At 41.5% G+C, this 17,125-nt stretch overlaps 1 protein-coding gene across 2 annotated transcripts; it reads right to left on the bottom strand.

Moving 5' to 3' along the window:
• Window positions 1-8: 8 nt before the first annotated feature.
• On the bottom strand, window positions 9-11,448 carry brd2a (bromodomain containing 2a). Of its 2 annotated transcripts, none has more exons than XM_070921219.1 (12): window positions 10,788-11,448; window positions 7,188-7,494; window positions 6,756-6,893; window positions 6,276-6,417; window positions 5,886-6,085; window positions 5,226-5,786; window positions 4,636-4,764; window positions 4,294-4,485; window positions 3,905-4,167; window positions 3,233-3,552; window positions 2,754-2,882; window positions 9-2,325 (listed from the first exon to the last, which is right to left on the bottom strand). In XM_070921219.1, the coding sequence occupies exons 1-12, from the start codon at window positions 10,817-10,819 to the stop codon at window positions 2,201-2,203; spliced, it is 2,538 nt and encodes an 845-aa protein (XP_070777320.1). In that variant the 5' UTR covers window positions 10,820-11,448; the 3' UTR covers window positions 9-2,200. The 2 variants fall into 2 exon arrangements, with proteins under 2 accessions (XP_070777320.1, XP_070777319.1); XM_070921218.1 differs by having other exon boundaries at window positions 9-2,328; window positions 10,788-11,446.
• Between the last annotated feature and the right edge of the window lie 5,677 nt (window positions 11,449-17,125).

Genomic DNA, 17,125 nt, shown 5'->3' with positions numbered 1-17,125 from the left:
AGTCAGTGAAAAGATGAACACGTCTCAGTTTATTTATGTACAGATGTTCAGATGAAATGATGGAGTCAAGTAGAGGCATTCAGATTTCCGACAAACTTCAGAAAAGACCGACAACTGTATTTTGTTTCAGAACAGTAGCCCAAGAGACAAAGAAAAAGCTCGACCAAGTTACTGAAGGAAAAATAAAAACATGCTCAAAGATTGAGACTGTAAAATATGTACACTTCTACAATCCTGACAGTTAATCTGTGCATATTTTATAGAGTAGACTTCGATTTAAAAGCTTTTGATTACTTTCAATATTTCCATTCAAATTCCTTCTAAATAAATAATACGTTTCCAACATACAATACTCCAATCTCAAGCCGTAGGCGATTTTAAAAGAACTGAAATGATACACACCTTACCTAAAACAAAACAAATGTTTAGTAGTACCACCAAACAAACAGTGCATTGTTATTACTCACAACATTTAAACCACTTTTTCTGTCTACTGGTTAAACTGGCTGCTGGATCCCAAAATTAAAAAAAAAAAAATCATGTTTACACCAGCCACATTGCTTTTGCTTTAAAAAAAATCCAATTATCTATTGCCAAGGAGGCTGAATAAGATAAAATCTCACCATCCACAACCTAAAGTTGCTGGAGAGAACTTTCCAACCTGTTATTACTAATGTTTTTAATCACACAAACAAGTAAACTTACTCTTAAACAAAACTCAATTAAAACAGAAAATAAAACTCAGCTGCCACAGATCTCAAAGGCCAAATTGTTTTAAAGACAAAGCCGTTTTGCTTTTGTGACACCATGGTGTTAAGAAGTGATGGCCCACAGGAAATCAACCCAAAGTGCTTCACCTGCATAAATAAAATACCAAACGCAAGAATCAGCAAAACCTTTTTCTTGCAACTTCAAAGTCTAGTCGGATGTTTAGTGACTTAAGTCAAACAGACCTGAACACCAGAAGAAATCAAAAGAACCAAGATGTTATTTGGGCACAGGTGAGTGGACAAGACACGTCCTCACAATTTATTAGCAGATTGGTCACAAGAAGAAAAAAAAGCAACACTTTTACAGAGAAATGGATGAAAAAAAAAGACAGCACACATGGGAACAGAAATATTTATGTATAAACTGATGTGTAACTATGTCACATTTCTATACAGTGGCCAACCCTTTCAAACTAGTACATGAGTACACAAGGATGCAGTAAAGTAGTACATGAGTATGCAGATGTTTGTCAGCTCCTCTGTATTGCATGCATTCTGTATTCTACTGAACCAAGGTGCTTCTGCGTGCAGACTGATTTTCAACGCCTGCGTCAAAACTATGAGGAACGTCACAAGGCTGCACTTGTGGTGCCGGATCTCGCACTCGCACATGTGCATGCAAACACATATGTGACACATTCTCTCTCTCTGTCACACACACACACACACACACACACACACACACACACACACACACACACACACACACACACACACACACACACACACACACACACACACACACACACACACACACACACACACACACACACACACACACACACACACACACACACACACACACACGTTTCCCCTCTACCTTCTGTCACTCAAGAAAAAACTAAACAAAAACTAAACCACAACTCCGCCCACACCAGTTCATCTTTCCCAGAATGAGGGAATAAATTAGCTCCATAAAATGCTTCTTTATAAAAGAAAAATAGATATTTATATAACTGTACACCTTATCTATACAGCATAAAGACAGGGAGCACGGGAAGAAGGGAAATTATCTCCAGAAATAAGACTGATTCTGGCTCTAGCACCCTTATCCCTCCAACGCATGCGTCGCTCTTCTCCTTTTGTTTGCAGGAGATGGAGCATCCCTCGCTCTGCCCGACAAGGCCAGTTCTCCAGAGAACGGCAGAACTTTACAATGAGTCTCCTTCTTTCCATTCATTCATCCATCCTCAACTTTTCTGTGTCCAGGGCAGGACTGGATGAATGAGCTGAGCGCAGGGAAAGCCCCATCTCTCTCGTTCTTGGTTTGACACTTGTTGAGTTGGACCAGTTCTGCCCAGCTCTGGTCTCCTCTGATCCGTCCTGCGGCTCCATCGTCAGTAGCTCTACTGCAGTTCAGTCCACTCAGTGGGAAAGCGAAACTCAAGGGTCCCCTCACTCGACCCTTTCATAAGGAAACCCTCTGCCTCTCAGCCAGAGTCTGAGTCGCTTGTGTCTGAGGATGAGGACGAAGAGGATGACGAAGAGGAGTCGGAGGAGGAGCTACTGGCGCTGAGACGTGACGGCTGCGTGTGCGGCTCTGTTGCAGGTTTCTCTGCTGGAGAAAACAAAAACACACAATCAAGACCATGTGGTGCATATTTTGACTTTCACATTCATGAGATAAAACATTTATAGACAGCGTAACCAAAACATTTAATCTTTTAATATCTCCACAACAGACACTGCACTGTTAAAAATATTTCTTTCAACAGTGCAACACATGACAATGAGTGAGGTTTTAATTTAATTTTAATAAAGCTTTTAATTAAATATAAGGAAAGGAAATTTAAGGGCCATTGAACTCTATAACATCTTTAAATTTAACACCAGCTACCCAGAAAAAAGTGATTTGCAAAAACACGGACCAGTTTCTGACATAACCTTTATCTTGCACCTTATTCTTAAACTGGACTAGATCAATATTTAATGATTTTCACCCCTAACACTGTACTCTTTAAGATAGCAGTATGGAGGACTTACCTTTGGTCTTAGGAGGCTTCTTTCCAGAGTTGAGCTGACCACTGACGTCCATCAGCCTTCTCTCCAGCTCCATTTGTTTCTCCAGAGCGAGCTCTTCCCGGGACTTGCCAGCAATGTTGTTTTTACTTGCTGTATACAAACAGACAACAATATCAATAAGATGGGGGTGCTGTACTACATTATCAAAGATCTATAGCTGATAGACTCCAGTGAATACTTCAAGGCGTGTAGAGTTTGGGGTAGTTAAAAGGCCCAAAGAACACCAAGGATCAGAGTTTCTGTCCTTCTGTTGTAATTATTTCTGAGAATTAATAAAAGAATCTGTATTTCATACTGATATACTTAAACCAAACAGAGGGCAAGAATGAAACATAAGAGAAAACATGAACATTTTAATTAGAAAGGTGAAGCAACAAATCTCGTGATTATGGACCTAAATCAGCTATTATTTCATGATCTCGTCCCCCCCTTCTACTAACCATATGGCTTTCGAGGTTTCTTCCTCAGACACGTCATGACGTATCTCTCCAGCTCCCGCAGTGTTGATGGCTTCAGTGTCTCAAAGTCTATCTCGATCTCCTCTGGGTTGGTGTCTCGGAGTGACGGCTCGCGGGACTGGATGATGTAAACAACGCGGCCCAGCTTCTCACCGGGCAGCTTGTTGATGTCTAGACTGAGTTGACGCTTCTCATCATACGACATGGGTGCCGTCTCCTCCTCTTCATCCGAGTCGAAATGACTCACTATGGGATCGTGGACCGGCTGAGGCATGCTAAACGTCATGCCGCCCTTTTTGGATCTGATGGAAGACCGGAGGGAGAGACCGTTAAAAGATGACTTGAGAGATGGTCTATTCTAACCCACAAAGAGATCACGATCAACATCAGAGCATGGTCTTTAGAAACAGCAAGCAAGCTGACGTCACATTATATGGCTTGCATTAATGATAATCACTTCTAACTGACACTTATTTTAAACTACAACAACAAATTCTATTAAATTTACAGCATGCAGCAACCTGTCTGACTTTGTGATAGAGTGAAGCCCTTTTGGGACTTCTTGCAGAATTTCTGGGGCATCTTCGACGTGCAAATACAGCATGCACAACCTGCTTTCAATTCCAACATTGTCCAATAGGTGTCAGTACTCACTTGCTCTTGTTGTTTTTCTTGCTCGGCGCCTTCTTAATTGGCATTACAGGACAGGCCGGTCCTCGGTTGCTCTTGGGTTTTGGAGTTTTGGTGATCTTGGGGGTCTTGGCCGGTTTTACAGGCGGCAGCTCTTCCTCTATCTTCCGATGCTTCTCTTTTTCTACCTTTTTCTTCTTTTTCTTGTCCTTCTTCTCTTTCTTTTTCTTGGGTTTGACGATGGGGCCCTGGGAGAGCGCAGTGAGCTGCTCGTGTACGGCTTTTAGCTGAAGGGAGAACGAAAGGCAGATGAGTCAATGGAATACAGAGGAAAGGATATAGCAAAGTTACATCCAATGCCACAAGAAAAAGTCTTCTCTCTGATGTGTGTGTGCATACACTGGAGTACAAACCTGTTCCTGCAGCTCTGCCAGCCGGTTTGCCCTCTCCTCCTCAGAGTCAGAGCTGGGGCTGCTCTCGCTCTCTTCACTTTCACTGCTGAGCTCACTCTCAGATGACGAGGAAGAGGAAGAGGATGAAGATGAGGAGCTAGGGGGTGCTGGAGGCTCGTCTGGCATCTTAGCAAAGCAGAACTCAAAGACATCCTAAAAGGATTAAACAGTATGTGAATGAGCCAGTATAAAAGCAAGAACATTGTGACGATTTGATGCATAAGACAATGAGGGAAACTGCTATCATTCAATTATGCTTATGCAAAAACTACAATAGTCATACCACTGGAATAAGAACATTACCTGCAGTTTTCTGGCCATGGCTACCACATCATGATCAGGGGGGTTGTATTTGTAGCAGTTGGAGAACATCAGTCTAACATCAGCAGAGAATTGCTGGGAGTCACGATACTCTCTGCTGTCCATCTTCCGCTAAAGACAATAGGAGGAGAAGAGATGTTAGCCAAATACTGTATTTAGGTGCCCTATTGCCTGGTGTCACTGGAGTACCAGTTTTAATTAATTTGGCATTACAAACAGACTACACCTTAAAGCAAACGCTCATTCTCCATCAGAGAAGATATACCAGAAAAGAAGGTGAGGGGGGCAGTTAGAGTAATTGCCAATACTTTCCATCCAACTTACATCTTTGAGATATTTGAAACCATTTTATACAAATTGCAGCCTGTGGTTTAAGTGGTTTTCAAAGCACTGTAAAGGGGCAATATGGTAGAGATATATCACAGCGTTGCCCTGTTTTCATTCTGCACCCGCTACTGTTGACTACTGCAATTCAGTGCAGCAGGACTGGAGAATAGATTAACACCCTACTCCTCTGTTCTGACAAGTTAACACAACATACAGTTGTGTGTGTGTATTCCTAAGGCAAGTACCTTGATGGTGCTGAGGTCCATGGGCTGCTTAATGATGTCATGGTAGTCGTGAAGGCCGAGTGACGAGGCATCGACAGGCTTGTAGAACGGCCAGGCGTATGCTGCATGCTTCTTTGACAGCAGCTCCTTCAGGACCCCATTGCAGTAGCGCAGCTGGGGGTTTAGCTTGCTGCGGCGCACCGGTGGTGGCACCATGGAATCTGGTAAATCCTTCTTGGGAGGCTTGATGGGTCGTCCACTCACTCCTCTCCTGCCCCCCGCTGCCGATTTGGTACCCATCATCACTGTTCCACAGCCCATACCCATGCCCATACCCATACCCATGCCCATGCCCATGCCCATGCCCATACCCATGCCCATACCCATGCCCTGGCTGAGGCTGAGGCCTTGGTTCATCCCCAGGGTGGAGTTGTGGTCCACCCCCAAAGAAGTGAGAGTGAGCGGGGAGTCGTGCCCACCGCCCATCCCCAGGCTGATGCCGCTGACGCCTAAGGTGCCCATGATGGGCATGGCTACAGTGGTTGGGGTGGTTGTGTCTGCTTTCCTCTTCACACCCTTTTTCTGTGGTTGAAGAAAAGACGATGAACAGAGGGTGAGTCAGAGACAGGTGTTGTCTTTGGTCCTCATTAGCTTTATTCAAAATACTGTCAAAATCATTACCTTAGTGGTGGGCTGTGTTGGAGGCAGACCTGTAATGGTAGGGATGCTTTGTTCAGTTGGAAGGGAAGGGGGCAGGCTCTTAGTCAAAAGTGTCTGTGGTGGGGTGGAGAGGATGGAGTCAGGTGTTTCGGGGGTAGGAGGTGAGTACGCTGACTGGGAGACAGCAGGGACCTGATGAGCTGTTGTCACTCCTCCAGAGACTGGGAGAGAGAGGGTGAGGATAGGAGGAGAACAGGGGGAAGCAGATTCACAAAAACAAATGTTCAGTAAAATGATTTCAGCCCATACATCCATGTGTGTATGCATTTTTGAAAGATTATATGCCAGTACTGTATGTATGATGACTGCAGACTTAACACGTCTGCTTGCAGCCAGTCCTTATCTGCCTACCTCTGCCTTTTCTTCCAGGTTTGCCTGGCTTGACCCGCGGAAGGGGAGGAGGCAACTCTACCTCCTCCTGGGGCATCTGGGCCACTTTCTGCAGGAATGCCTTCTCCAGAGACTGGGCCATCAGTACTATGTCATCTGTAGGCTGCAGAAGAGGTAGTACAGTAGAAAGATGTTTTTTGTAGTTAGACAAACACACAAACACACTTTTACACATACAATAAGTAAACATGGCATGGTTTCTCAAATACTCTCACAAAATTAAAAATACATTTAATAAATTGATAGCTTCACTTTAATAACATTTTGCATCTGAACCGGGGGGTTTGATTTATATTAAATGTTATATAAATCCTGTTTTGTGGACAAATTCAGGAGTTTGCCATATGTCCAGGCTACCAGTAGCAGCTGGCATGAAACATTATCTTGCCAGGATGTCTCAGGCTCATTTTTTCTCAGACACACTCACACACAAAGTCTTACCTTGTTATAAATGTAGCAATTGGTGAACATGGTGTTGAAGTCCTGCATGCATTCACTGGCACTGCGGTAGTAATTATTTTCTAGTCTCTTTTTAATAGTGCCCATATCCATGGGAGTTTTGATGATCTTATGATAGTCCTGGAGGGAGACAGAGACACTATGAGGGCAAGAAACAGTGACCACTACATCCCAAAATTACATTTTGACCAATTACGATATATAATAGGAAAGGACCTCCAAAGACAAACTGATACTGAACTGAAATTAAGTAGCTACCAACTAGTTAGATGACAACCTGTTAGTCTAAAATAGCTTTTGTTTCCCACTTCAACCCTGGGCAGTGCATTTCAAAAGGAGCAAGTTTGTAGAAATAAGGATGGTCCCTCCTCTAGACAGGAGGGTACTTCCCAATTTCTTGACATTCATACTCACAGGCAGGTTGAGCTTGGACGCATCTACAGGTTCATGGAAGGGCCAGGCAAAGTGGTGCCTCCACAAAGACTTGAGCAGGACTTTCTGTAGGAACTGAAGTTGGTTGGTCATCCTCCCCTGTCGGCTGGGGTCTTTCACCGGGGGATGTGGGGGTCCAGAATAGGCCATCTGATTGAGGGGGGGCATCCCAGGACTCTCAAAGCCCTCATAGAGTAGTGAAGGTTTTCTGATGCGTTTTCCAGCTGCGCCAGAACCATGGTCCATCGTTGTGACCCCCATTATGCCAACCTCAACCCCGACATGGGAGCTGTAAAGAGTAGTTGAAAGATCAATTAACTATTTGGCAGGAGTTGTTAGAATGATGAGTCAAGGCCAACATGTGGTAAGAAAATGTAGATATTTACTACAGTGAACAAGTTTGCTCTTCACCTCAACAAAATCATCAAATTGTTGATGTTCAACTGTCAAACTACTATTCTGTCCTTTTGTTGGTGATGGAAAGTACCATGTCTAATTAATGGAGCCATGTACACCGTCTGCTTTTGCAGCAACTCAAAATGAAGATGGAGTAGCAACTTAAGACTGACTATTTTTTCAGTATTGGCAGAAACATTTATGCCATATATTCCATCCTCTAACATCTAGGATTAATATGTAATCTAATTATTATCTTATTGTATCTTCCTGACATAATATTGTTCTCTTGTTGGCATACAGTGCATGTCATCCTATCAAACTCAATTAATCCTGCTTACCCTACTGCGCACTCACAAGCATATATTGTAGAGCAAATCCCCTTCACAATGCAGGCATAGTCAGTCGCATGTTCTAAGCGTTACTCAAGCATACATCAGCCTGACTCGGAATATACTCCTGCCAAATCAGCACTCCCAGTCCCGGGAGAACATGCATGACTACCACTTCCTCTTCTCTACGTCTATCTCACAGACAGACACCCCACCCCCATTTCCCCGTAGAAAAAAAGCTCTCCCAAAAGGATTGAAGGTGGAGTTTTGGCTGAAATGTAAGCGCTGGACTATTCTACAGTTTTCAAACAGAGGTGCAATTACATGCCCAGAAATGCACAATATTGCCTGAAACCGGTTTGCCACCAGCCACTCTGTCATGTCAATGATCTCTAAACTTTAAAGTAAACATCCTGCTGTGTTGTGCACATCCACTTGTCACATTATCAGTAGCACTGGGGCTGTGTTAGCCACTGCACCTTGGATAGTTAACAGGTAGTTTCCACAGGGAACGCATGCAAGACTACTCTACACAGAATGATTCACTGCTCTATAACCTGGAATGTGGCTACACTAGCTTAACTCAGGAGAGGGAGTTCTTGATAACCTCTTAGTTACAGTTGGGTTGCCACATTTTACCACAGATAAAAACTGCATCTCTACAAGGTTAACTGGACTTTTTTGTGACCGTTACAAAAGAAAAAATATATATAAAAACATTTCCCTTAATACTCTAGGACTCTTTTTGTAAACACCAACTCGCCATGCTTTTATATGACTGACAGTAACATACTGAGAGACATACAGACTTTGCACTTGCCATAATAATGTCCATCCACATTTCCACATAAATACAAGATTAGCATTATTTCTACAGACCATCTCACCAGTATTAATTTAACTGTGGTGACACTGTAGCAACGAATGGTGGGCTGGTTCAGCTATGAAACACCCATACCCCTCTCCAAGAGCTGCACTCAGCCAAGTGGGGCAGTCATAAGCAATCAAGTCAAGATGCAGCAAACCGAGACTGGTGTTACACCAACCTGCACAATTTAGACTTCCGAGCACGCAGTTATACACTTCTATGAGAACAGTGCAGCCTCTCAACAATGCTTATATTTCCAAAACCAAAACTCTGGGCTCCATTTCACACGTCCATATTAGTACCAGAAGTGTGATTGCTGCAATTCAACTTGCATATACTCAGGGGTGTCTGACACTTCGCTCAAACACGTTTGATACTTGGCTGCTCTGATTACCAGTTACTTGCCAGTTAGGTGCAGACATGTACTTTTGTGTGCCATATATGCATCACTGCATTTCCCTAATGAAAACCATATACCAGCATTGCTAACTCTGATGTCAGGAGTTGTAAGCATCCTCTGCCCTCGTTGAACTCACCAGCAAACAGGGGCATTTGGGGGTCATCTGCAGGAAAACACTAAAGCTACATCCGTTGTACATTTGTTTGTATTGACGATGTTGCATGTCCCCTTGCAATACGTTTATATCTAAAAACACCAAATAGGTGTTAAGCGCTTTTCTCTTCAAGTGACCCAAAAGCAAATGATGCAAATAGTATTACTGCGTTTGCATCACGCTGTAAATAAGGGATCCCATGGGGCAGGTGTGTAACAAATTGATGTCTCCATCTGCCTACCTGTACCTCAGGAAGTAGTCCGCCCTGCTCGTGCATATTCAACAAAATTCAGCAAGATACAACGTAAGGTAAACTTTGCTGCCACTGCAGGTACTTACTGTATACCTATAAATAATACGTGTATAATAAAATTGAAGGACAGTCTATTTGAATAGTTTATGGTAAAGCAATCTGTTTTGAATGATACAACTTTTGGAAACACATTTGACAGTTAGTGTACTTTATTATTAAAAAAGGAAAGTAATCATGTACATGACAATTAACAACACTAAACAAACATTTTTATGTTAGCTGTAAATCGGATTAACATATTAGCAAAATGTAATATGAGAAATAAGGCGGCATGAGTGCCGAAGTAAAATACAAAAAACAGGAAACTTGATACTTAAGTACAGTCGAGTTGCGATATAAATAAAGTAAAATCAACCAAGTTGGTGAGTGTGTAACTTAAAAGTTCCAACGAAAGTTGCTACCCAGCTTGGGTTGAGTGACGATGTAACCAGGCAACCAACTGAAACACCCATAGCTACGTTAGCCCTTTGCCGTCGTACCAGTGATCACAACAACCCCCGACCGTCACATGGCTACAACAACAACCTGACAAAACAAGCAATAATGCCAGCGCGCCCGCACTCTACTTTTTTTAAGCTCAATTCACGTTCGCCAAAAGCTGCTCATCTTGTCAGTCGCCGGCATAACGTTAACTTTACTTACATGATAACGTTACTTAATAGTAAGTGTTGTTAGCGCACCTTGTGTCAGGCCGTTGATAGCGATACAATTGCCATTATATAACCAACACCGATTTCACTCAAAGAATGGTAGAGCTACTATTATTAAGAAAACTTGGTATGTGGAAGCTAATGCTAGCAATGCTAGTACCAACTGCCAGGCAGCGGGAGAGAGCGGCCAACGGCAGAGGCGCTCCGAAGATGGCGCCGGCATAGTGCGAACAACAGTCGCAGCTTGTTACGAACCACAAACACATTTTGTTTCCTCAACATGAATTTCGCTTCTCATGTCTTTAACGACGCAATTTCTTCCTGCAGCACATTCAGTGTCCATTTCTCTCTTCCACTCGTATTACAGCAAACAGACCGACAGCACCGATTATGGGAAAAAAAACTCATGAGAAATGTTTATAATATTCCCTCTGACGGAAAGCTGATAGTCAATTGTACCGGTAGATACCTGTCAAGGAGCGGGTTAACAGCCATATCCATCAGGATGGATCCGGATTCTGTTTTAAGCTAGACTCAGACCAGGATCCGTTTCTGTTCGTCAGATTTCTCCGCTCCCCGCCACGGTAAACTCCTTCAAACTGCTTCGTTGAAATGGCGACGATGCGACTACACCCGTTACTTTATAGACCGACCATTCACCCTATTGGATAGACTACCTCAGAGTGTCCACGCCCTCTGAGTTTCTACTCGCTGTTTACCGTGTCCGTCAAAGTCACCACACCCCTAGATACTGAGGCTTTAATGGCAATCTTTCGGCCCAACCCATTCGCAAGTTTTTGCTGTCCGTCATGGAAATTGCACAATACTATTGGCCCAGCCTATTCAGTATTACAGAAATGCTATCTGCAACTGGTTCCTCCATATAATCCTGTACAAAATGCGAAGGCACCGAGGCCACCCTCCTCCTTATCATATTACATTACGTCAACGTGTGCAAACCGACGGCAGGGATTGGTCAATATGGTTGTAACGCGGGCTTCCAGGGTAAACACCAAGAAGCCTATTGGTTCTTCCACCAGGTCACGCGTATCCCCCAAGAGCCAAGAGCCTCTCCCCACGAGCTCTCTACTTACCAGAATATCCGCATTTCTGTCTTTCGGAAGAGGCGCACCGCCGCCATCTTTAAGTACAGTGACACAGTATTACAGTATAATTATTTGCTATAAGTAAGGTAAAACAACAAGCTTAACGTGCAAAACTCATACATATTTCGCTTGCAAACACAACTGAAATAAGTAACGGTCAACTGCTGCAGAAAGAGGCCACCATTTGAGAACACACAGCCAAACAAGGCCTCCGGGGTTCACAAAGAGAAAAGTAGTACTAGGACAAAGTCCAAGCTTACAATTCTGATTGAAGGTAACGTTTTATCGGTGAGGAGTGAGAGGTTAGTCCCTACTTATTTCAACGAACAATGAGAAGACCACAACTAGACGGGGTTATAAGAACTAGCAATATCCACTGAATGACACAGCACTTTTCCTCACTGACCTCAGACTACATCTGATCAAAGTAAAGGCTGCTTCTGACAAAACCAGCTACGAGACAATCGCACTCACAATTAATTCGTTAATTAAAGCTAAAAGAAAATCGCAATTCTTTTATACAGCCTACGTTTGAAAACAAATACCATACCTGACTTGAGATTTTACAAGAGATTAAACCAAATCAAAAACGATACAAGGACCACAATTGCCAAATTAGTAATTCTTTACAATAATTCTCAAGTTTTAAAAAGCGACCGACACTGTAAAAAAAAAAATCCAACAACCACCCAAAATGGTTACCTAACCACATGCGCCCATCCCCCACACCAAGGTTACAAATTCCCTACAATGTCACTCAAATAAACGATTGAAAGTTAAACTAAATCCTTATAATATTATATATTACTAAAGTCTTGACAACTTTAGGCTGTAAAAAAAAAAAAGTGCACTACTGGTAGGTTAAAAAAAAAGTTAAATTAAGACAAAGAAATACACATTTTCAAAGCATAACATAAAAACCTTGAATTTAAAATAAATACAAATGTCGGCCGGTAAATCCCCCAAAAAATAATGCGAAACCTTTCGTCAAATAATCTTCTTGTCCTCCACCTCGATACTTTTTAACCAACACATTTCCCTCAAACATGTCCGCCTTCTTCCCCCATTCCGCGAGCTGGGTGGGGGAGGGGAGTCATGTGATGAAAAAAGCCTAAAGCGCTGTTTATCAAAACTTGAACACGTGGCATCCCGCAAAAAAAAACGAAACAAAACGCAACCACAGCGTGTCCTTTCTCATAAAACGGCCCCTCCATAACCACATCCTGTGATTTATACAAAGTATTAGGCTCAGATTTGTGGATAAAGTTGGCAAAATATCCGAACAAAGAGCATACTTTCCGCTGGTTTTGGTTCGCTCCGATTGGTCAAGCTTGACCACGTGACGAAAACCATTTCAGTATTATTGATTGTGCTATTTCCCAAACTTCCTCTATTGTAATCCGTTTGTGATCGCAATAATCCTTTACAGCTCATGTGTAGTTTCTCAGTTTGTCTCAAAAGGGTTAGAAATGCCTGTTTTCTCCAGGTGACGATTGCTGTCGATCTCTGTCTGTTGCAACACGGGGAACTGCGCATGCGTCCTTGCCATGAAGACGCATTACCAACGATGAGCACTGAGAATGCAAGAGGCTGATCTAAGAGCAGTTTCGCGGTTTTTTCATATGGTAAATGTGAATACCCCACATTTGAGTGTCCCCTGGAAAGGAGGTGGGATTCAGCAGTGTTGGTTTCCAGATTAAAGCAGGAAGGAGAGAAACACATAGGCCTCAGGTTTTGTGCTTCATGCTTTTGAATGACAGAGGCTCTCCAGAACAGAATATTTTTTGTTATTTGTTCTGGCCCTTGAATTACAAGTGATCTATCTATCTATCTATCTATCTATCTATCTATCTATCTACCTGTCTGTCTGTCTATTTATCTAACTGTCTGTCTACCTATCTATCTATCTATCTATCTGTCTGTCTGTCTGTCTGTCTATCTAGACGGTGAAATCTAATTTTCAGAGAATCAGGTGTAGTTCTGTGACTCCATGCCAAATTAAATTTAAAACCAGTCATTTTAAATATCATTATTTATTGTTTCTACTGTTTCTAATTAAATATTTGAGGTAGACTATTTAGACAACAGCCTGTCAGGGTCTTAAATGTGCCTTGTTTGTATATTCTTAAATTCAATCTTAAAACAACTCATTACAAAACTTACTTTGAAAAGGGTGAATTGGCTTCACCAACAAAGCTTTTCCTGTTTGCCACTGGGCAGAGACAATCTGCACAAATACATGCAATTTTTGTGTTTTCAGTTAAGAGCGAGACTTTGATTACGAAGCAATAGGGATACATTTCCACGATGCATTGTGTTGCCTTGAAAATATTACACAACAGCTGTGTTTTAATACCTAGGATCAGGAAACACATTACAGAGTTTGCTATATATCAAAAGTCATATCTTTAGTGCCCAAATTCAAGCACAGTTTTTTTTTTTACATTTACTTGATTGGTTTATTAGGCAATTTTAATCTTAATAGCTTAATTTGTGTGAGGCATTACTACAACCTAGTTGGTTTATCAAACCTATGTGATTGGGATCAAAGCTGTGTTCCTCCAGGTGTAGTTTGATATTTATATTTCACCTGTTCACTAACACAGAACAGCCTGGTGATGTGCTTGATTGCTGGCTGATGAACAGTGAGTTTCACGCATGGCTACTGTATCTTTAGATCATTGAGCTTCATAATGAGCAAAGTTACATTGAGACAAGCTTAATGTCTCATGTCTTGTCTTTTGTTTTGCAAACCCATTGCACAATGTTTGCACAATTCTCTTTGAATATTGAGCATTCATTTGATTCTTCTACATATACTACCTCAATATTACCTATTCTTAAATGACAGTGCAATACATACATATATATATTGACATACATATACATTGCTGCTGTATATATTTTTAACTTTTATTTTTCACTTAAATATTGTAAATGTGTATATTTTTATTTTCTATTTCTTATTTTTATATTTTGTACATACTTTTATTTTCAAATTTATGCTGCTTTCTAATCTTGAATGGGAGCACCAGTACTGTAAAATTTCCCCCCGGGGATCAATAAAGTATTTCTGATTGTGATTCTGATGTCATTATATATTTGCCATGCCAGGCTGTATATGTTATTGGTTTCCCAGGGTTGGTTTCAGCCATACTGATCAGGTCTGCATAGGTAATACATGTGTGTATTGATGTCTGTGTTGTTGGGGTGTGGATTCCTGGGAAGGGGGCCACACATAAATGATATGAACAACAAAATAAATGATAAATGGGAATACCAAAATATATTCTTATTTCCTATTATTTCTATAATATGCACATTTCATTATAATGATTTCTTTCATCAGTCCTCCAATGGTCGTTGTTCCCAAAAAGGGATGAGCAAATGTTTTGGCATGGAAACCAAAAGTATGAGCGAGCTAAACATCGTTGATCATTCACTTATCTGTAACTAGATAAAATGCACAATATGTTATGTTGTTATATTCTGTATACTTTGTATATTCTGGGGAAACAGGCTCCGGCCTGAATATCCAGGAACTGCCATGTAGGCAGGGGAACTGGAAGAAGGGAGGGGTTGGTGGATTACGTCAGAATCAGCCTTCTCTGACTCATCAGAGGTGCTCTCTCTCTCTCTCTCTCTCTCTCTCTCTCTCTCTCTCTCTCTCTCTCTCTCTGTCATATACACTCACATACTCTCTCTCTCTTTCTCCCTGTGTGTCCCTCTCTTTGTTTTTTTCAGCGCTTGGCTGCATCAGTTCATCACATGATGACAATCAGTCCAGAAATGGTCGCCAAGGAAGCTCTCTCCCTCCCAACCCTCAGTCCTGAGTCATAGACCGACAGAGTTTTACAAATATACTGTAACCTGGTTCAGTATTGACAGCCAAACTCCAGGATCACAGATTGTTGTTATGCTGTTTGCATAAGCCATGGTGTCATAAGTAGGCTGTAACAAACTGAATGTATTCTAAGTGTTTTGTGTGGCTTGTGTTTGCATAACTCTGTAAATCTAGGACTCTGCCTCAGTCCATTCACTTTCTCTCACTGTGGCTGGCGAGCCTTCCTTAGCAACAGCAGTCCCTTTGACAACTGATGCAAGCAGCAGTTTTCAGATACAGAAGAGTACTGTGCATTTAAGGGTCCTATTCAGTGATGTTGTTGCGTTATCTCTTCTTGAACATCACATTCTCTTTTAAAAACTGTCAATTGCAAGCATGCAGACTTTCATCTCACACAGAGACACACACCCACACACTCACTATGTCAACAGTGCTACTCGCATTATCTCTGCTCATGAAATTGTTTTGTACATTTAATCACAGTATTTGGCTCTAGCGTGCTGTTCTTTCCATTCCCAGCTATTTTCATTTGCATCCCAATGTGTTATTGTTTGCTCTACAAAGCCTGTATTGAAAAACACACCTGCATTGTTCTCTGTTGTGTTGTTGCTGCAAATGTCTCTTTTTTCTCTTTTTCCACTTTGCCAACATAGTAACATTGAGTCTTTTCACGTAACATTTTCAAAAAAAAATCATTTACAGCAGCTATATGTATTTTTGTGACTCTTATCCAATGAGCATTACAGCAGCATTCGTGCTTGCTTAGCATGAGCAGCCCTACTTGATACCAAACAGGTAGTATTATTACATGTAGCATTTCAAAATATCAATATATGACAATCACATTACAACTACACAAATAAACACATTGCTGCGTGCTGTGTTTGCAGAACATTTTGCAGAACACAGAACATTCTGTGCTGCACTATAAACCAGAGATGGGCCACTATGTGTCCTATAGAGAGCCAAATACAACAGTAGGTTCAGTTAAACTTTTGTTAGACTCTTAACATGGATTGATTAGATGATTGTGTGTAACACTTTTTTTCATGTTACTCTAATACACGTATCTTACCAGAAAAGTCAAGTTTTAAGTGTTATCCTTTTTACTACTTATATAGCATCATATTTCTATTTTATTTTGAACTGACGCTTTTATTCAGGCAATATAGAAATGAAAAGCGGAGATCCATTTGAAAACCAAAGCTCACGGGCAGCACAGTTCCAAGAAGGTAACTATCTGAGTCTAGCAAAACAACAGCTGATTAATTATGCAGTCATGCAAAATGAGTTGTAAATGTGTGAACCTCAGTAGGGACACTTCATTATACTCTCAAAAAAGGGAGCAGAGACTACAAGGTGAGTGATTTCCATCTGAATGGAGGTGGACTTTCTTTTCCAGAGGGTTGGTGGAGAGAGGAAGAGAGCAAATGTATAAAATAAAAATGTTATCAATGCTGTGGCCAGTTAAATATGATGTCGTAAAATGTATTTTTAATGTGATTGCGTTTAATCAACAACTGTGCACCAAACAGACCAGCTACAGGGCTGACAATGCTTAATGCTGATACAGATAAAATCAAAGATTAACATGCTTCTTAATCCTACATGCGTAATCTCTTTCGTAGCATATGTTTCTGAGCCTTTGCAGTTTTGTAGCTATAATGTTGTTGTTTACTGTTTTTGGTTAAAATACTGCAAGTTTGTACCAATATATGCAGATAATATCCACAATGGCATCAAAGAAAGAAAGAGAGTAGAAGAATAGAAAGTAAGAAAAATAGAAAGAGTAAGTAAAAGGAGAGAGATGCAAGGAAGTGCAAGACAGCAACAAGAGAGAGGACTGTGTGTGTGTGT

This window comes from Enoplosus armatus, chromosome 16 (assembly GCF_043641665.1).
Source record: "Enoplosus armatus isolate fEnoArm2 chromosome 16, fEnoArm2.hap1, whole genome shotgun sequence".
Classification (NCBI taxonomy): Eukaryota; Metazoa; Chordata; class Actinopteri; order Centrarchiformes; family Enoplosidae; genus Enoplosus; species Enoplosus armatus.
The sequence above is the reverse complement of the archived record's forward strand: the minus strand, read 5'-3'. Positions and strand labels throughout refer to the sequence as shown.

Coding starts and splice junctions, on each gene's coding strand:
- brd2a (XM_070921218.1), bottom strand. CDS start 10,819: ATGGATATGGCTGTTAACCCGCTCCTTGACAG. Junction 5,787..5,885: donor CAACACAGCCCACCACTAAG/GTAATGATTTTG, acceptor CTTCAACCACAG/AAAAAGGGTGTGAAGAGGAA. Junction 2,329..2,753: donor GAAGCCTCCTAAGACCAAAG/GTAAGTCCTCCA, acceptor TGTTTTCTCCAG/CAGAGAAACCTGCAACAGAG.